The sequence below is a fragment of the Pseudophryne corroboree genome, chromosome 1 (genome assembly GCF_028390025.1).
Source record: "Pseudophryne corroboree isolate aPseCor3 chromosome 1, aPseCor3.hap2, whole genome shotgun sequence".
NCBI classification, from domain to species: domain Eukaryota; kingdom Metazoa; phylum Chordata; class Amphibia; order Anura; family Myobatrachidae; genus Pseudophryne; species Pseudophryne corroboree.
Genome location: NC_086444.1, coordinates 993171040 through 993195151, shown reverse-complemented (window position 1 = coordinate 993195151; position 24112 = coordinate 993171040). Strand labels below are relative to the sequence as shown.

Sequence of the window (24112 nt, the reverse complement as noted above, 5' to 3'; positions counted from 1 at the left end):
GTTGAACCTTTCACACTGCAGCCTAACCAGGACACAAACCTACTTCACCTTTTCACACGACACATGACCCAAGTTGCGCCAGTGACATCCTGGGTCCAAGGGGGTTTGGTATGTTAGACAGAATAGACTTAGGTCGCCAGTGTCTAGGTCGACCACTATTGGTCGACAGTAAGTAGGTCGACATGGTTTCTAGGTCGACAGGGACTCTAGGTCAACATGTACTAGGTCGACATGTGTTTTTAAAAAATTTTGGTGTCATTTTCTTCGCAGAGTGATGGGGAACCCCAATTAGTGCCCTGTATACCCTCGCATGGCTCGCGCCTTCAGGCCTGGTGCCTCACTGAGCTCGGCACAGGTTACTGTTCCCAATTGTTGTCCACGTGGATCGTAAAGTATGAAAAAGTTAAAAAATGGGGGGGGAAAGTGAAAAACTCATGTTGACCTAGAGTCCCTGTCGACCTACTTACTGTCGACCAATAGTGGTCAACCTAGATACTCTCGACCTAAGTCTTATTGACCTAGACTCCGGATCCCGGTCCAAGGTGTGGTGTGAAAAGGGTATTAGATACCTTCCTAGGTAATTGATATGACATGTCGAGACAGCAGTAGAACACTGTCAGCAAGTGGTCAACTTGAATCTTGGTAAAATATTTACTTGACATTAACAAGCGATAGCCTTGAATAAAAACCTGCATTATATAATATATGTTGGTGCACTTGTTTCCTAGTCAGGATAGCTAGACAAGAAAGCATATGCCTATTGTGAAAACTATAAAGCTGATTCAGAGTTTCAGGTAAGTCGGCAGCAACTGAATTTGCACTCCATGCACATAAATAAATGTGAATATTCCCCCGTCTGCTATGTTATATACACATATGTGCCAGCACCACTGGTATCCACCTGCTTGTTTGAATAGTTTGGGAACAAGATGCCGGCGCTTGGGATCCTGGTGGTCACAAGACCAACAGTGGCATTCCCATGTGCAGAATCCCGACACCTGCTAGGTGAGTATTCTAACCCTCTTCCCCTTCCCCTCCCTACCTGCAGCCTAACCCCCCCACCCCACCACCACCAAGTGCCTAACCACTTAGTGCCAAACAGTTACCCTCCCTTTTTAGTGCCTAAACCTAACCCCTGCAGCCTAACCTATCCCCCCCTTAGTGCCTACCCGTAACTCACCCCGCACAAGTCCTAACCTTAACCATTCCCCCTTAGTGCCTAACCCTCCCTTTTTTTAGTACCTATCCCTCCCCCAGCAGCCTAACTCTATCCATACCCGCTTAGTGCCAAACCCTAACCCTCCCTTTTTTTAGTGCCTATCCCTCCTCCCGCAGCCTAACTCTATCCATACCCGCTTAATGCCAAACCCTAACCCTCCCTTTTTAGTGCCTAAGATTGCTACCCGAAAGCATCCCGCTCAAATAGCTGTTGTCATTATTATAGCCTTATATACATGCAAGATATCCATCTGAAATTAAAGATTTCTGCATACATATTCTGAGCATAGCCCACAATTGCATCTACACACTTTAAGCACACCCTCGCTCAACTGAGCCTGTGTGTAAACCCTTCTGTGTACAGTGGCTGATCCATCATCAATGGGACCATTCTAGAACAACACATTGCGTTTTTTCGCATTGCAAGTTTTGTCTCACACACCACAAAGATGCGAGGGAAAACATGTAATGTCAGCCCTGCCATATGTGTCGGATGGGTTCACTACGGCTGGCCGGCGGTCGGGCTCCCGGTGACCAGCATCCCGGCGCCGGGAGCCCGACCGCCGGCTTACCGACAGCTTGGCGAGCGCAAATGAGCCCCTTGCGGGCTCGCTGCGCTCGCCGCGCTATGCGCGCCACACTATTTTATTCTCCCTCTATGGGGGTCGTGGACCCCCACGAGGGAAAATAAGTGTCGGTATGCCGGCTGTCGGGCTCCCGGCGCCGGTATACTGAGCGCCGGGAGCCCGACCGCCGGCAAACAGAAGACCACCCGTGTCGGATATGTGTGCAGCCAGGTATCACGGTGTGAACTTTGTGGAACTCTGCATAGTAAAACCATACCTCCCAACATGACCCTCTCCAGGAGGGACAGAATGCTCTGCTCCTGGACTTCCCTCTTAATTTATGATTGCCGGCACCTGTTTTGATACACCTTTCTTATCCATTAGCCTGTTCAACACAGGTGCAGATAATCATACATTAAGGAAAAGTCCAGAAGCAGAGAATTGTGTCCCTCCTGGAGAGGGTCATGTTGGGAGGTATGGTAGAACTATGTCACTAAGTATTTGTTAGTATAGTGTACATTACTGAGATTAAATGTGGCAGTAAGGAAGATTTGGACATTGGTTGTATGGCAAATACTAGAAGAAAGGAAAAGAGGACCCAAGACATTTATAGGACACTTCTAAGCTTCCCAAACTCCACTATCACAGTCCAGTTTTTAAGGATATCCATGCTTGAGCACGGGTGACTTAATTACTATGATTTAACCATCTGGACTCCAGCATGAATATCCTTAAAACCTGCACTGTAATGGCAGAGTTTGGGAAACTATGGATTACTGGAAATTTGGATATACTTATGCATACATATTAATACCCTTATGTTGAGCACAACATCTGTAAAGGGCCCTAAACCCTGGGTGATTTAGACTATGAACGATATGAATGAACAATTTTTCAGTAACAATTTTTTGCATACACACTGAATGACTTGAATGATTTGACATTGCAAACTTCTATATCGTCCAAATTGGCTTGCAATGATAAACGATGATAGACCAACGATGAACGACTGCAGGGACATGCATCGTTTACCGTTGGTGCCTCTGCACTGAACAATATGAACGATATATCGTTCATTTTTGAACGATATCTTTCATATCTATCTAAAATCTCGTCCAGTTTGTAGGGCCCTTAAGTATAGTATAACCTGAGCAGAAGGTGGGACATCTTCCGATGCTGGCAGCCACTGAGGACTGCACATAGAACCAAAACGCTAATCATTTGTGTGCATCATGGTGTTACCTGGAGGCACTTCCCACATAATCTAATTCCCACCTATGCAAAAGTTAAGGCAATTTGTAAAGCTGCACAAGAATAATGTGAAATGATCATTTATATTGGCAACAAATGTAACAGGGTTTTTAGCCACAATTCAGATAAAGTAACCTTATAATATGTTTTCTTTACTGCAAATGCAACAACTTGCAACAATAAAAGTCATTAGAATAAAAATTCCTTAGGAACTGCAACAATAAAGTCATAAGGAAAAAATTCCTTCAGTGTAAAAAATAGAAAAAAAGAAAAAGGAAAAATTTGTAATAAAAACAAAACACTGTTGTTAGTAAAACTTTATATATCTTATCATTTCAACTCCAAACTTTTAAAATCATCTTATTCTGTGTTGCTCAATACATTAAACTTCAAAGTGCTCCAAAACATTGGTATAGAAATACTGAACTGACAGAACAGTGACAGACAAGAAGAAAAGTCAGTACTGGCCTCAGAGAAGCGGATGAAGACGACGTTTATTGGACAGATACAGTGAATGCTCCTAGGGACTGTACAGTACAGGCCACAGTGACTGAGCTAAAATGGAGAGTGACTCACAGCTGGAGGGGAGTAGCTGGGGTCGGGGTCAAGGTCACATGGCCTGCCACTTAGATCTACGTCTACTGTGCAGCAGAGGTCGCAGTTTGCAGATCAGCTCACTCCTTACGTATTACTGTTTTCAAAGCAGGGGGGAAAAAATGCAAAAACATCTCAAATTTTGTTAACCCTTTGCTGGACATCTTGCAACTTCTGCAAGTATATCAGTGCTTCTTACAGCTGTAAGCTAGCCAAAGGCCTACAGCATGCACTTCTTACCATTTAACCAGGTTTTTTTTTTTTTTTTAAACCCTGCATTTCTATGGTTCACACTAAAGATGAGGAAGAGAGCTGCAGTAAGCTAGACATTAGGAATAGCACGGATGGTGTAATGGTTAGCATTACTGCATCACAGCACCGATGTCATGGGTTTGATTCCCACAATGGCCCTAATTGTTTGGTGTTTGTATATTCAGTGGGTTTCCTCTGGGTACTCCGGTTCCCTTCCACAATCCAAAAATATTTAATTGGATCCCAACAAAATTAACCCTAACATGAATGTGTGTGTGTATACATGTGGTAGGGAATAAGGGCCTAATTCAGACCTGATCGCTGCTGTGCGTTCTCGCATGGCAGCCGATCAGGTCTGTACTGTACATGCCAGACGGCCATCTCAGTCCTGCGATCGCCTCTGCCTGACTAACAGGCAGAGGTGGTCGCTGGGTGGGAGGAGACGGGCCAGCGGCGTTTGGCCACCGTTTTAGGGCTGCGGTGCGGGCGACGCAGTCCTGGCCGGACTGTGCGGGGGGCGGGCTGCAGCGGCTGCGTGCCGTCACACGCAGTCGCTGCAACCCGGACAGCGATGTGTAGCTCCCTGCCAGCACGCAGGAGCTGTGCTGGTAGGGAGCTATTCATCAGGTACAAAAGCATCGCCGCTGTGCGATGCTTTTGTACTTGTGCGGCAGGACAGAGCCAGACATGCGGGGCAGACCAGCATGTCTGAGTAACTGATCGTAGCAGTGCACGACTGTGATCAACCATGAATTAGGCCCATAGCTCCACTGGGGCAGGAACTAAATATTCTCTGTAAAGTCGTGCGGAATATGTATGCGCTATATAAATAACTGGTAATAAATAACCTGAAAATAATTACTAATATTCTAGGTCAGTGATAAGCAACCTCATACACTTTGGGGGGGGGCTGCACTGGGTGGTCCTGTAGCCTTCAAAAGGGCCATACTATTACCCTTTATCTCAGGAGTAAGTTAACTAATACATGTAATCAATGAATGAGACTCCTATATGTAATATAGCAGCAGGTCTTTTAAACAAGCATTATACCAGTACAACAACAACAACAAAGCAGGAAGAGCTGGGGGCAGCATGTGGCTGTTACCTGTCACTGCTCTACATCCCTTGTACAGAAGGGGGGGGGAAGGGGTGAAGTTTAATTAGCCACTGAGAAATAAGGGTGTATAGAAAGGAAATAATACATGGAGATCGGCGTGATCTGCAGACTACCCCATGACCCCTGGATAACACTTTAATTACCCCACTGGAGAGAGCAAAGCTTCCTGCACTAGACTGCATATGTATGTGTTCCTAGAACCAGACCTCATAAGAAAATCCAATGATTGTCCTCCTTTGCATGCCAAGCATAAACCAGCAGAGAGCATAAAGGGATCATAGCTATGTACAGAGAGCAAAAAGGAATCATAGCTATGTACAGAGAGCATAAAGGGATCACAGATAGGAATATGCTAGAGCTGCAATGGAGACCTTAGGAGTGGACTTTTTATTAATGTCTATCCTGCCCCTACTCTTCCCACTGTGTCAGAGACAGGCATACATATATTTATGTTATGGATATTGATCGTGATCCGTCTGCAGCAGAGAGCAAATGGCTGCACATGGGAAGCAACAACCTGACCCCTCCCTTCCCCCAACCTTGTGAACTTCAGGTGACCGGCTGTAGCTACATACACAGGCAGGGAAACACAGACACATCCTCAGCTGAACTGGGGCAGGCAGGGGAAACAACACTTTCTTTTTTTTATAAAAAAAAAATGCATATAGTTAAGTATACAACATGTACATCCCAGCCAATTATCTCCTGGCCAATGGCTCTGCAGGCAGCAAACGTCCTGTCAAATGTCAATGTCACAAATGTATGCAACGTGACTCACAGCCTAGCTTGTCCTCTCAAGTGTACCAGGTACAACTAAACAGTCATGTAGACTGGAAATAATAGAATACAATTCTAAGAAAATAAATCGGACCCACACATTTGGGTTTGTGGTTTTGACTGTAGTAATAATAATAATAAATATATATATATATATATATATATATATATATATACACATACATAGGTACACGCACACACATAAAACATACTTTATAAGTATAGGTCTATGCAAATATGACAGCAAGCGTTACACTGAGGTGCTTGTAGACAGATCCCACGTTAAGTAGCCACAGCATGGTAAAGGTTAAGTAAGAGGGAGTCCTGTGCTCTGTGATCCAGGCATGCTCCCACAAACCATCATTCTTCAAATAAAAAAGTAGAACAAAAAAAGTTTTTTTTGTATCTTATATGTACAACAATAGGAAGAGCCATCCTAGCAGCAGCAGCAGGGAGAGTGATGTGTGCTCCCAGGGACTGTCACACACAGCTCTGCTATGGAAACTATTGCACTGCTGCCTGGTACATACACACAGGCTGGGGCATGGAGTCTAGCCGGACTCATGTGACCCTCTCTCCTACACCCAGCTTGCGGGCCACCACCAGCCCCAGTGCGTCCACTTTCAGAAGAAGGGATTCCTATACACAGACACCCCCTTTTCTCGTCTCTCTCTCTCTCCCCTCCTCTACTTGGCGGCCCACCCCTTGGGTTTTCTTGCACAAACCTCCTCCTCCCCCTCCCCCTTGCATCTGCTGCTGCCTCTCCTCCCGGGGCCGACAGGCTCAGCAGCCGGAGCTGGCCGCAACCTTTACCCGGGGACAGAGCCCTATTGATTCCGGGCGCAGCAGCAGCAGCTGTCTGTGCCTGCAAGAGCCCGAGCAGGGACTAAGCAGCAGCAGGCAGGGGAGCAAGATGCAAAACGGGTGCAAGGTGGGGTGAAGAAGAGGCACGGGGGCGGGGGCATGGCTCTATACAAAACCTCCATATACTATTAGGGGAAGGAAAAAAAATGATTAAAAAAAATAGAGAGCACACTGGCTGCTCATCACCAACATGGCTGCCTGGCTGAGACCTAAAAAGAGTAGTAATAATAATAATAGCCCTGCTGGGCTCAGCTCTGTCTTTGTCAGTTTCACCTCTGTAACCCTAAACTAATGCAGAAAGCAGGCAGGGAGCTGCAGAGAGCCAGACACACACACAATATAGCAATGCTGCTGTGACTTACGTGAGGGAAGGCGCTGGGGTTGCTCCTGCTTCCTCCTGGGCATTTTGTCCCCTTTCTATGTGATCTGTCTATAGAGAGCTCGGGGGGTTATTATCCAAGGCGATCACATTCTCCTCTTCGGTGAGTGCAGCCAGATGGGAGCAGAGCAAAGGCAGGGACCCGGTGATCAGAGCGGCTCCTGCGGGTTCCTGGAGTCAGGGAGCTTGGTCGTTGCACCTGGCTTGTCCTCCCTTTCACCTCCCTCCCCCAGCCGTAATAAATATTCTTCAATGGGGGAATGGATGTGATCTATACGTATGTGTGTGTGCAATGGCAGGGCTACATGGTGATGATGAGGAGCTGGTGGTGCTGCTGCCGCTGGTGTCTATGGCAGCACCCTGTGTGTGTCTTCTAGCCCCCTAACACTAATGCAAGGATCAAAGGGCAGCAGTGGCGGCGGTAGAGCACACACACACAGACACACACACATACATGCACATATGGAGGGGCAGCCTCCCAGTCTCAGACATACAGCAGACAAGCTCACAGCCAAGGCTGGGTCACAGTGCAGAGCTGCTGCCCTAGGCTCTCTCCTCCTCCCCTTGCACTTTGCACACCCTGCTCCCCTTCAGCTCCTGTAGGGAGGAGGTAGAGATGTGCAGGGACTGCAGTAAAAACACTCTTGAGGTTAATGCCATTGGTAAAACAGCAAAAGAGCGTTGTCCAAAACTTTTAGCCTTTTTTTTTCCTCATCATGATTTAATTAAGCATTTCATGGACTTCTGTAGGTAATTTGTATTTGGTGTGGGAGAAATGTTTTATGTTGTGTAAAGTGCCATTTCTTAAAAAAAAAAAAAAAAGCGCAATACCATTTATATGGTTAACATGGATGGATGGATAAATGTAAAAAAACTGGACTATTGCAGTAATTACAATAAAAAAAAGTGAATGCAGTTTTTCATCACAATATTGCAAGTGATTGGAAAAGCATCGTTGTATGATCAATAAAGCAAGTATCAATACCTGCATGTATAACAGTGTGCTGCTATTGCAGTGGAAGCACCTGTTGATATGTTCTCAGAAGTAAAGCGATCTAGTCCAACATTGTTTACATAATTTGCTCCTTCACTTGTTAAACATTCCACTGTATAGTATATGCTTTATGTGACAATTTTATCACAGTTCAACAACTCATTGGGGGATATTCAATTGTTTGAAAAGTCAGATGGGTGTCTGTTTTCTTCCTATCTAATAGACAAGAAAAATCAGACACCCAACTGACTTTTCAAACATTTGAATTCCCCCCATTATGTGGGCATAGAAGAAAAAGCTTAGTGTTACAATTGTGTTGCTTGATTAATGTTAGCTCATAAATACCGTAACTCCATGTGAATGGCGATGACTCTAGCATAACTTGGCTGATTGTATCAGTCGTGTTCCTGGTGGGGACCAGTCTATTTGCCATGTTATTGTATCAGCAGAAGTTGTCTAAGAACAAACAAACACTGTAATGATTTATGAGAAATGATAGCCATCAAAATACACGTATAACCTTTTTAATATATTGTCATATTGGGAGGCTGGGTACACACTAGACGATATAGTGGACGATGTGCCCGATTCCGACACATCGTTCATGTCTAGTGTGTACAGTATGCACTATGGGGGTAATTCCAAGCTGATCGCAGCAGGAAATTTTTTAGCAGTTGGGCAAAACCATGTGCACTGTAGGGGAGGCAGATATAACATGTGCAGAGAGAGTTAGATTTGGGTGGGTTATTTTGTTTCTGTGCAGGGTAAATACTGGCTGCTTTATTTTTACACTGCAATTTAGATTGCAGATTGAACACACCACACCCAAATCTAACTCTCTCTGCATATGTTATATCTGCCTCCCCTGCAGTGCACATGGTTTTGCCCAACTGCTAACCAAATTCCTGCTGCGATCAACTTGGAATTACCCCCCATGTCACCGATGATGCACGGGAGTGAGCATCGTCAGTGACATCGCCCATTGGCAGTGCATGCATGTCTGATGAGTGATATTAAAGCATGGCCCCCACCCCCCTGCGCTGTAATTTGGCACTGGCAACATCAGCAAGTGTGCTTGCCCTGTCGTCGGGTCCAGTGGCTAACAATATCGTTGGGTACACACATTGTTTAGTCTGTACCCTACATAACTGTGCGGAAATGTGCAGGAACACATTGTGGCCAATTAGACATTTGCTAGACACTATCTAATTTGCATTTGATCAATCATACTTAATTGTTGATTGATCACTATGGGTTACTGCATATTTATATCTATGAATTTTAGGAAGTAGCCCCATTATATCGACGGTCTGCACTATAGATAACAAAACTATTTTGGTCTGAACAAATGTTTTTCAAACAGGCAAAATAGTATCACATAATACACCTTGGCTAAGATAGATTAATATAATTAGAATGATGGGAGTTATATGGCTGATTTCTGTAAGAGATAGCTGGACAACTGGGTTATGTAGCTGCACATATCTCCAATAAGTATGGTAGGCCGATATTGCACATTTTTGTGTGCAACAGACAGGATCCCCCCAATCCACCCTCCAGACTCCCACCTGGTAGATGCAGGGGTGTAGCATGCAGTCCTGGCACCCAGAGGAGTTGTGTGCTATGACGTTGCCCCCCAAGACCATTAGAGTTAGACCTCTCCACATTACATCTGAAAATATTATTGAAATCATATATATTATATAATATATATATATACACATATATATATATATATATATATATATATATATATACACACACAATGGATGGCACTCAGAGACTTATAGGTGATGAAAAATGCTACTACAGCTATATAACGTTAAAAGGAAGGGCACCGGAGAAGGCTGTATGAAATACATTGAGTGTGGGATATATGAGAAGTGTGCAGTAAGTTTCTGGATGTACAAAATAAGAATTTACTCACCGGTAATTCTATTTCTCGTAATCCGTAGTGGATGCTGGGAACTCCGTAAGGACCATGGGGAATAGACGGGCTCCGCAGGAGACTGGGCACTCTAAAAGAAAGATTAGGTACTATCTGGTGTGCACTGGCTCCTCCCTCTATGCCCCTCCTCCAGACCTCAGTTAGGGAAGCTGTGCCCGGAAGAGCTGACACAACAAGGAAAGGATTTAGAATCCAGGGTAAGACTCATACCAGCCACACCAATCACGCTGTACAACTTGTGATAACCATACCCAGTTAACAGTATGAACAACAACTGAGCCTCCTTTTACGGATGGCTCATAACAATAACCCTTTAGTGAAGCAATAACTATATACATGTATTGCAGAGAGTCCGCACTTGGGACGGGCGCCCAGCATCCACTACGGACTACGAGAAATAGAATTACCGGTGAGTAAATTCTTATTTTCTCTGACGTCCTAGTGGATGCTGGGAACTCCGTAAGGACCATGGGGATTATACCAAAGCTCCCAAACGGGCGGGAGAGTGCGGATGACTCTGCAGCACCGAATGAGCAAACTCAAGGTCCTCCTCAGCCAGGGTATCAAACTTGTAGAATTTAGCAAATGTGTTTGAACCCGACCAAGTAGCAGCTCGGCAAAGCTGTAAAGCCGAGACCCCTCGGGCAGCCGCCCAAGAAGAGCCCACCTTCCTTGTGGAATGGGCTTTCACTGATTTAGGATGCGGCAGTCCAGCCGCAGAATGTGCCAGCTGAATCGTGCAACAGATCCAGCTAGCAATAGTTTGCTTTGAAGCAGGAGCACCCAGCTTGTTGGGTGCATGCAGGATAAATAGCGAGTCAGTTTTCCTGACTCCAGCCGTCCTGGAAACATAAATTTTCAAAGCCCGGACTACGTCCAGCAACTTGGAATCCTCCAAGTCCCGAGTAGCCGCAGGCACCACAAGAGGTTGGTTCAAATGAAACGCTGATACCACCTTTGGGAGAAATTGGGGACGAGTCCTCAATTCTGCCCTGTCCATATGGAAGATCAGATACAGGCTTTTACATGACAAAGCCGCCAATTCTGACACACGCCTAGCTGAAGCTAAGGCCAACAGCATGACCACCTTCCACGTGAGATACTTTAGCTCCACGGTCCTAAATGGCTCAAACCAGTGTGATTTCAGGAAATCCAACACAACGTTAAGATCCCAAGGTGCCACTGGAGGCACAAAAGGGGCTGAATATGCAGCACTCCCTTTACAAACGTCTGAACTTCAGGCAGTGAAGCCAGTTCTTTTTGAAAGAAAATAGATAGGGCGAAATCTGGACCTTTATGGACCCCAATTTTAGGCCCATAGTCACCCCTGACTGTAGGAAGTGCAGAAATCGACCCAGCTGGAATTCCTCTGTTGGGGCCTTCCTGGCCTCACACCAAGCGACATATTTCCGCTATATGCGGTGATAATGCTTTGCTGTCACATCCTTCCTAGCTTTTATCAGCGTAGGAATCACTTCATCTGGAATGCCCTTTTCCGTTAGGATCCGGCGTTCAACCGCCATGCCGTCAAACGCAGCCGCGGTAAGTCTTGGAACAGACAGGGCCCCTGCTGTAACAGGTCCTGTCTGAGAGGCAGAGGCCATGGGTCCTCTGAGATCATTTCTTGTAGTTCTGGGTACCAAGTTCTTCTTGGCCAATCCGGAACGATGAGTATAGTTCTTACTCCTCTCTTTCTTACTATCCTCAGTACCTTGGGTATGAGAGGAAGAGGAGGGAACACATAAACCAACTGGTACACCCACGGTGTCACTAGTGCGTCCACAGCTATCGCCTGAGGGTCCCTTGACCTGGCGCAATATTTTTTTAGCTTTTTGTTGAGGCGGGACGCCATCATGTCCACCCGTGGCAGTTCCCAGCGATTTACAATCTGTGTGAAGACTTCTTGATGAAGTCCCCACTCTCCCGGGTGGAGGTCGTGCCTGCTGAGGAAGTCTGCTTCCCAGTTGTCCACTCCCGGAATGAACACTGCTGACAGTGCTAGCACGTGATTCTCCGCCCATCGAAGAATCCTTATGGCTTCTGCCATTGCCATCCTGCTTCTCGTGCCGCCCTGGCGGTTTACATGGGCGACCGCCGTGATGTTGTCTGATTGAATCAGTACTGGGTGGTTTTGAAGCAGGGGCTTTCGTAAGAAGCCACCATCTTTCCCAGGACTCGCGTGCAGTGATGCACCGACACCTGTTTTGGTTTCAGGAGGTCCCTGACCAGAGATGACAATTCCTGGGCCTTCTCCACCGGGAGAAACACCTTCTTCTGTTCTGTGTCCAGAATCATGCCCAGGAAAAGCAGACGCGTCGCAGGAATCAGCTGCGACTTTGGGATATTCAGAATCCAGCCGTGCTGTTGCAACACTTCCTGAGAGAGTGCTATGCTGACTAACAACTGCTCTCTGGACCTCGCCTTTATGAGGAGATAGTCCAAGTACGGGATAATTATAACTCCCTTCTTCCGAAGGAGTATCATCATTTCGGCCATTACCTTGGTAAATATTCTCGGTGCCGTGGAGAGACCAAACGGCAACGTCTGGAATTGGTAATGACAGTCCTGTACCACAAACCTGAGGCATTCCTGGTGAGGTGGGTAAATGGGGACATGCAAGTAAGCATCCTTGATGTCCAGCGACACCATAAAATCCCCCTCTTCCAGGCTTGCAATAACCGCCCTGAGCGATTCCATTTTGAACTTGAACTTCTTTATATAAGTGTTCAAGGATTTTAAATTCAGAATGGGTCTCACCGAACCGTCCGGTTTCGGTACCACAAACATTGTGGAATAGTAACCCCTGCCCTGTTGAAGGAGGGGGACCTTGATTATCACCTGCTGGAGGTACAGCTTGTGAATTGCCGCCAGTAATACCTCCCTTTCCCTGGGAGCAGCTGGCAAGGCTGATTTGAGGTAACGGCGAGGGGGAGTCGCCTCGAACTCCAGCTTGTATCCCTGAGATACAATTTGTACAGCCCAGAGATCCACTTGTGAGCGAACCCACTGGTTGCTGAAGTTTCAGAGACGCGCCCCCACCGCACCTGGCTCCGCCTGTGGAGCCCCAACGTCATGCGGTGGACTTAGTGGAAGCAGGGGAGGATTTTTGTTCCTGGGAACTGGCTGCCTGGTGCAGCTTCTTTCCTCTACCCTTGCCTCTGGCCAGAAAGGATGCTCCTCTGACCCGCTTGCCTTTCTGAGGCCGAAAGGACTGCACTTGATAATACGGTGCTTTCTTAGGCTGTGAGGGAACCTGAGGTAAAAAAGTCGACTTCCCAGCAGTTGCTGTGGATACGAGGTCCGAGAGACCGTCCCCAAACAATTCCTCACCCTTATAAGGCAAAACCTCCATGTGTTTTTTAGAATCAGCATCACCTGTCCACTGCCGAGTCCATAATACTCTCCTGGCAGAAATGGACATTGCATTAATTCTAGATGCCAGCAGGCAAATGTCCCTCTGGGCATCCCGCATATATAAGACAACGTCTTTTATATGTTCGATGGTTAGCAAAACAGTATCCCTGTCGAGGGAATCAATTTTGTCTGACAGGGTATTAGTCCATGCTGCTGCAGCACTACACATCCAGGCTGAAGCAATAGCAGGTCTCAGTAGAGTACCAGAGTGTGTATACACAGACTTCAGGATAGCTTCCTGCTTTCTATCCGCAGGCTCCTTTAGGGCGGCTGTATCCTGAGACGGCAGTGCCACCCTTTTAGATAAGCGTGTCAGCGCCTTGTCCACCCTAGGGGATGTTTCCCAACGTAACCTATCCTTTGGCGGGAAAGGGTACGCCATCAGTAACCTCTTAGAAATCACTAGTTTCTTATCAGGGGAACTCCACGCTTCTTCACACAAATCATTTAATTCATCAGATGGGGGAAAAGTCACTGGCTGCTTTTTCTCCCCAAACATAATACCCCTCTTGGTGGTAACCGGGTTAATATCAGAAATGTGCAATACATCTTGCATTGCAGTAATCATGCATCGGATGGCTTTTGTAGACTGTACATTTGTCTCATCTTAATCTACACTGGAGTCAGACTCCGTGTCGACATCTGTGTCTACCATCTGAGCTAGCGGGCGTTTATGAGCCCCTGACGGCTTCTGAGTCGCCTGGGCAGGCGCGGGCTGAGACCCTGGCTGTCCCAAGGCTGCTGCGTCATCGAACCTTTTATGTAAGGAGTTGACACTGTCGGTAAAGACCTTCCACATATCCATCCAATCAGGTGTCGGCCCCGTCGGGGGCGACACCACACTTATCTGCCCCTGCTCCGCCTCCACGTAACCCTCCTCATCAAACATGTCGACACAGCCGTACCGACACACCGCACACACACAGGGAATGCTCAGACTGAGGACAGGACCCCACAAAGTCCTTTGGGGAGACAGAGAGAGAGTATGCCAGCACACACCACAGCGCTATATAACACAGGGATTTACACTATAAAAAGTGATTTACCCAATAGCTGCTTAAATATCTTATTTGCGCCTAAATTTATGTGCCCCCCCTCTCTTTTTTACCCTTCTTGTATCAGGATACTGCAGGGGAGAGCCTGGGGAGCTGCTTCCAGCGGAGCTGTGAAGGGAGAATGGCGCTGGTGTGCTGAGGAAGAAGGCCCCGCCCCCTCAGCGGCGGGCTTCTGTCCCGCGTTTTAAGTAACTTAATGGCGGGGTTTTTTACACATATACAGTTTTCAGACTGTATTATGTGTATTTTAAGTGCCAAAAGGTATTATAATTGCTGCCCAGGGCGCCCCCCCCCCCCCCCCCAGCGCCCTGCACCCTACAGTGACCGGAGTGTGTGGTGTGCTGTGGGAGCAATGGCGCACAGCTGCGGTGCTGTGCGCTACCTTAATGAAGACAGGAGTCTTCTGCCGCCGATTTCATCGCTTCTCTTCTGTCTTCTGGCTCTGCAAGGGGGACGGCGGCGCGGCTCCGGGAACGGACGATCGAGGTCAGGCCCTGTGTTCGAACCCTCTGGAGCTAATGGTGTCCAGTAGCCTAAGAAGCACAAGCTAGCTGCAAGCAGGTAGGTTTGCTTCTCTCCCCTCAGTCCCACGTAGCAGTGAGTCTGTTGCCAGCAGATCTCACTGAAAATAAAAAACCTAACAAATACTTTCTTTTCTAGCAAGCTCAGGAGAGCCCACTAGGAGCACCCAGCTCTGGCCGGGCACAGATTCTAACTGAGGTCTGGAGGAGGGGCATAGAGGGAGGAGCCAGTGCACACCAGATAGTACCTAATCTTTCTTTTAGAGTGCCCAGTCTCCTGCGGAGCCCGTCTATTCCCCATGGTCCTTACGGAGTTCCCAGCATCCACTAGGACGTCAGAGAAAAAGTATTATATTTACAAACAAAGTGAACATTACATTTTATTCGCCAGGGGAGTCTATGCAAAGTTGCATGCGCTCAAACCACGTGGTGAAGCAGTTAAACCAGTACGAATTAGGTATGTCTTCTACATGCTGCTGCCAGTGACTCAAAATGAATCCCACACATCTTGCGCTTGATTGGTGGGAACATGAAGAAGGCGCATTGGGCCTGGTCTGGACTGTACGGTGGTTGACAGAACTCCTGGATGCATTCATGGGCCAGAAAATCCAATTCCCTTGACTTGTGGGCAGGTGCATTGTCATGATGGTGAAGGGTACCACGAGCGCATTGGTTGGCGTACCAGTGCCCAGTGATGTGCTGCTGGTACGGTAGCTACATGACCAGTCTTGGCCACAAAAACATCAACCATCTACTTGGCCACACTGCACTCACGTGTTATATCTGCACATGTTATATCTGCCCCCTCCCCTGCAGTGCACATGGTTTTGCCCATCTGCTAACAAATTTGCTGCTACCATCAGGTCTAAAATAGGCCCCAAGTCGGATCCTTTCTGACAAGCATTGACTATTCAATGAGCGGCCAAATCCAACTGTCAGATTTGGCCGTTCCCGGTGCCCTGTCCATGCTGCCACAAAGCCCAGTGCCAGTTGGGCATCCTCATCCTCTCTGCGCTGCTGCTTCTTTGGCCGGCTCCCACTCCCAGGAGCTGCTGCCCCTCATCCTGGGCTTCAAGCTGGTGAGCATCGACCAGGAGACCTGGCTGTCAGAGAGCGGGGAGCTGCAGGTGACCGAGGGCAGCCACATCCAGCTGCGCTTCTACAGCGTTGCCCCCATCTCATCACCTCAATCCGACTTTTTTTAAAGTCAGATTGAAAATGTCGGAAATGGGGTCAAAACCTGTCGGATTTGGCGGCGTTTCCGACAAAAGCATGTGGATCTGCGGCTATTCCGCAGATCCACGTGTTTTCCGACAAGTTAGGAATTCCTGACTTTTCGGAAAAATGCAGCCCCTATTGAATAGGTCGGAACCTCTACCGACCTAAATCAGTCGGAAACTGCCGTCTTTCCGACATGACGGCAGTTTTGACAGCAATTGAATATACCTCATAGTCACCCTGGTGTCCACCTTAACTATGGCCCATATGGAATCAATGTTGTCCTCAGTGATGGCGGACACAGGTCGGCCGCAGCGATCCTCATCTTCCAGGAACTATCTCCCATGGCAAAATCTAAATTTCTCTGCACCTGGTACATCTGCCCTACATGCAATGCAACATAGTTTTGCCCACTTGCTTGCTTTTTTACTTTCCTTACAAACAGGGTCGGACTGGCCCACACGGGAACAGGGGAAACCACCGGTGGGCCCCACTGCTTGTGGGCCCACCTCCTTCTGTTATTAATCTTCTACATTAATCTTCTGCATTACCATGCACGCACAAGCAGTGTATACTATATATATGTTTATCATGGTGGCCCAGCCCATGCAGTCTCTACTGGTTAGCCTGGACTCTGGTGGTTGGCCACACCTCCACTATTGCCTGCCCACACCCTTAAGCATGGACCCCTTCCACTGCATTTCCCTGGTAGGCCCTTCAAGCCCCAGTCCGACACTGCTTACAAGCATGAATCAGGCCCAGTGTGTGATTTCAGTGGCCAGAAGGTGCCGTCTTTTCAATTGTTTCTTTGGCACCTCACAACCCGAAACAAGGTTGCAAAATATTGGGATATGAGACTGGCATATCATATTAGAAAAACCCAACAATGTTCGTGAAGAAATAACAATATATAATAATGATTACATTCATGTTCATAATGTACATTACACTAATGTTTGATTTTTGTTATGACAAAGGCAATCTAATGATTTTTTAATTTAGCAGTTTAGCAATATGTTCATATTTTATGTATAAACACTAACACACTAACAGTAAATATAACAAATATTATGGGGGAGATGTACTAAAGCCTTGGAGAGTGATAAATTGGAGAGAGATAAATTACCAACTAATCAACTCCTGCCATTTGTCAAACACAGCCTGTTACATGACAGGAGCTGATTGTAGATGTAACAAGCGTGGATATGGGGGGAAGAGGTATCAGTATGTGTGCAAATACCGCTCCCCTCCATGTATGACAGCGGTGGTGTGTGGTACACGACAGGGGCGCATGTAGCATGCTGATATGCAGGTCAATGTATCTAACTATTTGAAGCTTACCTTGTACTTTGTGAAGGGGTGATCAGCATTGCGGCTGAGCAGATAATGTAGTGTGTGTCTAGGAGGGATTGGAAGCATAGGACACTGCATAGATCTGCTCAGTTGCAATGCTGATTATTTTTTTACAAAGTACCAGTAGCTTCATATAGTGTTCATAGTTTTTATGCAGGATCAAATAGCTCATTGAGTAGGGTGTTTGATTAGAATTCAACAGGTTATAGGTTTGAATCCTGGCTATAGCAGTATATTGAAATGTGTTATTTAATGAAGGGTATTGTAATTACTAACAAGCTCTCAAGTTAAGTGCATGAATGTGGTATAAAGAGGATTTGTGTCCAAATTCATTTTCTTGCAGTGGTCTATAAATGTGTGTGTATTATTTACATATAATATATTGTATTTTATATTATAATATATATAAAATGTGGGAAGGGGCATCATAGCATGGCTTTTTCTGGGATCAATCTTGTCATGCCCCTTCCCCACAAGGCATGTGCTTTATGTACCTATTGGCAAAATGGGGGAAATTCTCTCTCTGGCACAAGGCACCAAAAAGTCTAGGTACGGCTCTGGCCCATACACCACAGCTAGGGACAGCGCTGTCTCTAATGGTGTGTACACACGGTGAGATCTTTTCTTACGATTCTGACTATATAGTCAAAATCGTAAGAAAAGTTAGTGCAGATCCCAATGTGAAAGTCACCTTGCGATCCCGATTCGATGCCAATGCGCAGTCCTGCGCGGTCGGCATCGCAAGCCTAGATCGACTGTGCAGGCAAGTCAATTTTGACTATCTTTATAGAAGAGATAGTCAAAATTTACACTTAGCCAAAATCGCACATAGGTGGTCAATCCGAGTTGTTCGCTCGTTGCCGATTTTTGCTATGCTGCGATTTGTTGCTGCATGCGCATGGTACGCAGTGCGCATGCGCTTAGTTATTTAACTAAAAACTTAGCAGTTTTGCTGTTGTCTGTGCGGCGCTTTGCAGTCGCACCGCTGATCGGTGAGTGATTGACAGGAAAGGGGCGTTTCTGGGTGGTAACTTAACGTTTTCCGGGAGTGTGCTAAAAAACGCAGGCGTGTCAGGGAAAAACGCGGGAGTGTCTGGAGAAACAGGGGAGTGGCTGGCCGAACGCAGGGCGTGTTTGTGACGTCAAACCAGGAACTAAACGGACCGAGCTGATCGCAATCTAGGAGTAGGTCTGGAGCTACTCAGAAACTGCAAGAAAATATTTAGTAGCAATTCTTCTACTCTTTCGTTCGCTATTCTGCTAAGCTAAGATACACTCCCAGAGGGCGGCGGGCTAACATTTGCAATGCTGCTAAAAGCGAACAACTCGGAATGAGGGCCATAGTCAGTATCGCAAGCACAGTCATTATGTGCTTGCGATGCCGACCTAGCCCCTGTCGCATAGTGAGAATCGGGCTTAGCCCGAATCTCACCGTGTGTATGCACCTTAACTGTGACAGGTGCCATCTCCGGGCTGCATGTGAGATCTTGTGATACTTGCGCATGACCAGAGGAGCTGTCCATGGGAGAGACACAGCGCATCAGCACAAGGCTGATGTGCTGTGTGCTCTAGCAGCGATCGCCGTCGGGGGGAGATTTCACTTCATGGTGTTCATACATCTCAGCGCTGCTACTTCCTGCTTCACCTCAGTAAAGAAGCTAAGCTGGAAGTCTTATACCCGCACAATATGTGCGGGTATAATACATATACCTCTTTATTTGTCTCCACTTTATCACTCTCCAAAGCTTATTACATCTTCCCCAAAGTATATAATCAGCACTACCTGGCACAAATGAGTCAGTTCAGGTGCTCTTGCAGTGCTGGAAATGACAGTTCAATGGCTCTTCACCTCATTGTAATCGGAAAGTCAGGTCTAAAAGAGGACCTGGGTAACTCAGGCTTGCTCACGGTAGGCTCCGATTTTTAAATGAGCCTCCCGCTGCCCCGCAACCCTTGTCATCTGTCCTGGATTATAGCGTTCCCTTCATTAAGCTCCTAATGCGAGAGTCAAAAATGCCAGGGGGTGGGGCCTGCACGGGGGGGGGGGGGGGGGGGGCGCTAGCCGTTCTGCTGTGCGGTAGAGCGGGGCAGTGTGAGCAGAGGCAATGTCATCTGAATAACCAGCTGAAAAGCTGGTCTACTGACAGCGGCTCACCATACAGTGAAGCATATATCCTGGCAGCCAGGGCTTTGCTTCAGTATGGCTGGCCCCGCCCACCACGCTCAGAGTGGGATGCGTGGATCAGCCCAGCCTTCCTCTCCCTGTTCCTCACCTGTCACTGGATGAGGCTGCCCTGTGTTGTCTACTCCCACCACACTGTCACGGGGCTGGCTCCTGCCCTTCACAAGTGTAGAGATGTGCCCTGTGGGCACATCAGTGGTGCTGTCCCTGGCTGGGGACAGCGCTGGGGCAGCTTGTCTGTCCCCAGCGCTGGGTGCGTGGCGGCGGCGGGTGTCCGGTGCAGGGATTACCCTTTTCCCTGCACCGGACCGGAGGCTGCGGAGAGGTTCAAATATTGGCGCCCTCCGGGAGCCAATCGCGGCTCCCGGAGCGGCGGCCAGTCAGAGAGGGGCGCGGCGAGCCAATCGGCGCTCGCCGCGTCATAGGCCCCGCCCCCGGCGTCTGACGTCAGACGCCGGGCGGGAGCCGAAGAGAAAAGGACCGCGCGCGCGGAAGAGCGCGAAGAAAGCAGCCGGGACCTGGAAAGAGGAGCCGGAGCGCAGAAGAGAGTCCGGCGCGGAGGAGAAGACGACGGCCGTGGGAAGAAGAGCTCCGGTGGCCGCTGAAGAGGCCGGAAGACGTCGGGCTCCTACAAGAAGATGTCCAGCGGCGGCTGGACGCGGAGCAGCGGAGGCGACGCCGCTGGCCAGGACGGATCAGCGGCAGACGAGGGCGCCGGAGACCCCTTGGAGCAGGTGAGGCCTCAGTGAGGCTACTTCCACCCCTTCTCCTTTCCTCCCTAGACCACCGGGTGTTCGGGCATTAGGCCCGTGGGCAGAGTCAGGCCCTCCCGGCCTGTGGGCAATCAGACGGGCCCTCCCGGCCCGTGGGCACAGTCGGGCCCTTCCGGACTGTGGGCACCTTTAACCGGGCCCTGCGCAGTCGGGGTTCCCCCCGGCCCGTGGCCCGGCTAAGACTTGGGGGTCACCATTTGGGTAGTTTGGGCACTAGGCCCGTAAGGATAGTCAGGCCACCGGCCTGTGACACCAGTTAGGCGGGCATTAGGCCCGATGGGCACATCAGGCAATAGTCCTGTGGGACATTAGAGGGCATTAGGCCCTAGTGTACTTTGGCCGAATAGGGTAACATAAGGTGACCCTGGGCACCAGGCCCAGGTCACCCACGAGTGACGAGTTAGGCGGGCACTAGGCCCGTGGGTGAAGTCAGGCCCACGGCCTGTGCGCAGTCAGGGGGCGCTAGGCCCAGTGAAGAAGTGTTTCCCCCGAGGTGAATAGAGGTGGCACTGGGCACTAGGTCCAGGCCACCCTGAGGTGATTAGGTATACAGGCTCACTTGGCTTGAGGCCCACATAAGGGAAGGTACAGGAGGTGGGTAGGCTGTGTGGCGCCCACCCCCCAGAGTGCAGGTAGGGATCTAAAGGAATCGGACCGTTTGATGTACTCTGATATGTGTGTTGTTACCGTGCAGGGCAAAGTGTTGTTTAGAGTTTGTGCATAGTTTGTGTTGCACCAACCACACTTGAGCCAGTTTGAGGGCTTTGTTTATGTAGTTAGTGTAGCGGATGCACACTAGGTTAGAGTGAGGCCCTGCACGGCTGTTTCTCTCTTTGCCTCCTTACAGGGACCTGTAAGTGGAGAAGATCGGAGTACAAGACGTAGGACGGTGAGTAACATCGGTCTGTGTGTTCCTTCTGTGTGTGTCCCTATCTGTCTCCCTTCCTTCAGGGCGAACGGTGAGCCTTGCACGCCGGTGCAAGGTAGAATTTCCACCTGGTGCGAGAGTGCCAATAGGTGAAATTCGGGCTCTGAGGCGGACACCTGGGATGACCCTCACCTAGCCCGAAAGCACTATTTTTCTCGGGGTCGGAGGGCGTTTCGGTCCACAGTTAGTAGGACGGCACTCAGCAATCTCCTTCCTCTTAGGTCATCGTGTCTGGATCCGACGGAAGATTTGCCAGGTCCGTTGAAGGTTCCGGTACCTGAAGGTGAGAGAGAGCGGCGCCTGGTGAGTACCGAAAATACACCTGCACGGCAGCAGGCACCACCACACGCGCAGCCGCACCTCTTACACAAGAAGGATCAACAAAGCTACAGTAAGTGGGTGTGTACTGGAGTAATATGAGGGGAGGGGGCTGTGTATTAAGTAATTTAATGTGGTGCTGTGTGTAATATGATAGGAGGGGGGTTGTGTATAATACAATACATACAGTATAGTACTGTGTGTACCGGATGTATTTTGGGGGAGGGGGCTTGTATTATGTAATATGGTGCTGTGTGTAATATGGGAGGGGTTGTGTATAACACAATATATATGGTGCTGTGTGTACTGGGTGTAATATGAGGGGAGGGGGGGGTTGTGTATAACCCAATATATATGGCACTGGGTGTAATATGGGGGGGGGGGTGTTGTGTATAACACAATATATATGGTGCTGTGTGTACTGGGTGTAATATGGGGGGGTGTTGTGTATTACACAATATATATAGAGCTGTATGTACTGGGTGTAATATGAGGGGAAGTGGGGATGTTTGTGCATAACACAATATATATATGGTGCTGTGTGTACTGGGTGTAATATGGGGGGGTGTAGTGTATAACACAATATATATGGTGCTGTGTGTACTGGGTGTAATAGGAGGGGAGGGGGTTTGTGTATAACACAATATATGTAACCCTACTCCCACTTATCTAGTATTAGGGTTTTATGCAATCTGGCGTGCCTCCACCCAAGCGTATACACCCTGGCTTGCTTGGGAAAACCGTCCCGTAAATGGGTAGTGGGTGTCAATGGTTATAAATACTAGTGTGGTACTACTACTGTGAATGTTAGCATTGGACAGGGGGTTAACCTCCTCACCTTGTCAACCCGAGGATCCGTTGATTGATGATGTCCTTCTTATTATTTTCCAGAACTCCAGGATACACAGGACCCACTATAACAGGTAAGTAAGTTTATTGGTACGAAACTTTATAATCAATCTTCTTCCAGGGATTCATGCAATTTATATACATTAGACACCATCAATAGTAATACTCAGTTTGAGCCTATATAACAAGAATACTGCATGCAACACAACAAAAAGAATCCAAACAATCATAACCCATAGTCAGGATGGCTATGGACCCAGGGTTTAAATAGTTTACCTTATACCTTCTGCGCAGTTACCCCTCTGTACTACTCTCAGTGATCACTGTTTATAGGTTATTCAGGAAAGATTTCCCCTGGGGTTTATCCCATTGAGTCGGTGGTTATCATTTAGTGATGGCCAACTATTGCCAGAGAGGGGGTATGTGAGGTGCAATCTTCTTCCCTCTCTGGGGGATAATCGCCTATATATGAGTTGTCGGGGTCGGGCTTTTGGCACTCGTTTGCCCCTGGCAATTCCAGTACTTCCGTAGTGACTGTATATCCTTACATCCAACGGTGACTCTCAGCGGCACTATTTAGCTATACCTCTTTTTTAGCCAATGCACCTGAAGCTGGAGTTTGGGTAATTACTAAGCTGCCTGTCCAGATCTGAATAAAGCACTGTGTTATTACAAAGTTCAGCTGAGGATAGGTAAAGTTCGTGTTAGCTAAAACTGTAACACTCCATTTAGAGAGAGATTAAGTTATTACCACTATTAGCTCCAGTGTTGTTTCTGAAAATTGTTCTAATACTACCCCAATAGTGGGTCAGTCATTCAAGCCCTTCGTGTCGGGATGTATGTATTATATACTAGTAATATTTATTTCTTGTCAGAACCACTTGGATAACTGAGGATATCCCGGCTTCTTCCAGGTTAATCGAAACATCAAATGGGGAGTCTAACATCCGTGGGATAGGCAACACTTTATCCAATCACTATTGGAGAGTTACAATAATTCTGACTTCTCTTGACTCCTCCATCTAATCAGTTACGGTGCTGTGTGGCTTATCACCTAAATAAATTCTGCCTTCAATGCTCAACTGTGGTGAATTACTAGCTTCTCTTCTATTCGCAGTTATGCCAAGGCAATAATCCACTTTCACTATATCAGTTTAGTGCAGTTCGTCTGGAGGATACGCTGACAGATGCCTCCCTATAGGCGGGGTTTCATTCAGCACAGCCCTGTTCAGCCCCCCCCCCCCCCCCCCCCCCAAGACTTGCCTTATATTCAGCACCACCACGTCTCTCTCTCTCTAGTAGCAGCCCTTCTCATCTGTGTCACTCCCAGCTGAGGCCGCCTCCCCGGAAGGTCTCTGAACCGAGATAGACAAGCTCTAAATGATGCTGCACGGCGGGATCAGTGCGACTCACCAGCTGAGCACAGTCTCCGCCAAGGACCCTCTGCTCTGATCCTTGCCTCCGGCTATGACTCCGATCGCCGCTACTGCACGTCCCGGCTTGGCTACGGTACCTGTCACAAGAGCTGGGGACGGGATGTT

At 48.0% G+C, this 24112-nt stretch overlaps 1 protein-coding gene across 4 annotated transcripts in view; it reads right to left on the bottom strand.

The window, feature by feature from the left end:
• The window catches only part of ZNF827 (zinc finger protein 827), a 524965-nt gene that overhangs the window by 369905 nt on the left and 130948 nt on the right, over window positions 1-24112 (bottom strand). For 3 of the 4 annotated variants that reach the window (XM_063920595.1, XM_063920597.1, XM_063920598.1), the window contains exons 2-3: window positions 22561-22636; window positions 8358-8468 (exon numbers count right to left, since the gene is read on the bottom strand). In XM_063920595.1, coding sequence (XP_063776665.1) covers window positions 8358-8445 — 88 coding nt within the window. In that variant the 5' untranslated portion in view covers window positions 8446-8468; window positions 22561-22636. Of the gene's footprint in view, window positions 1-7001; window positions 7597-8357; window positions 8469-22560; window positions 22637-24112 lie in introns of those variants that run through there. The other variant, XM_063920596.1, reaches the window with a different exon arrangement.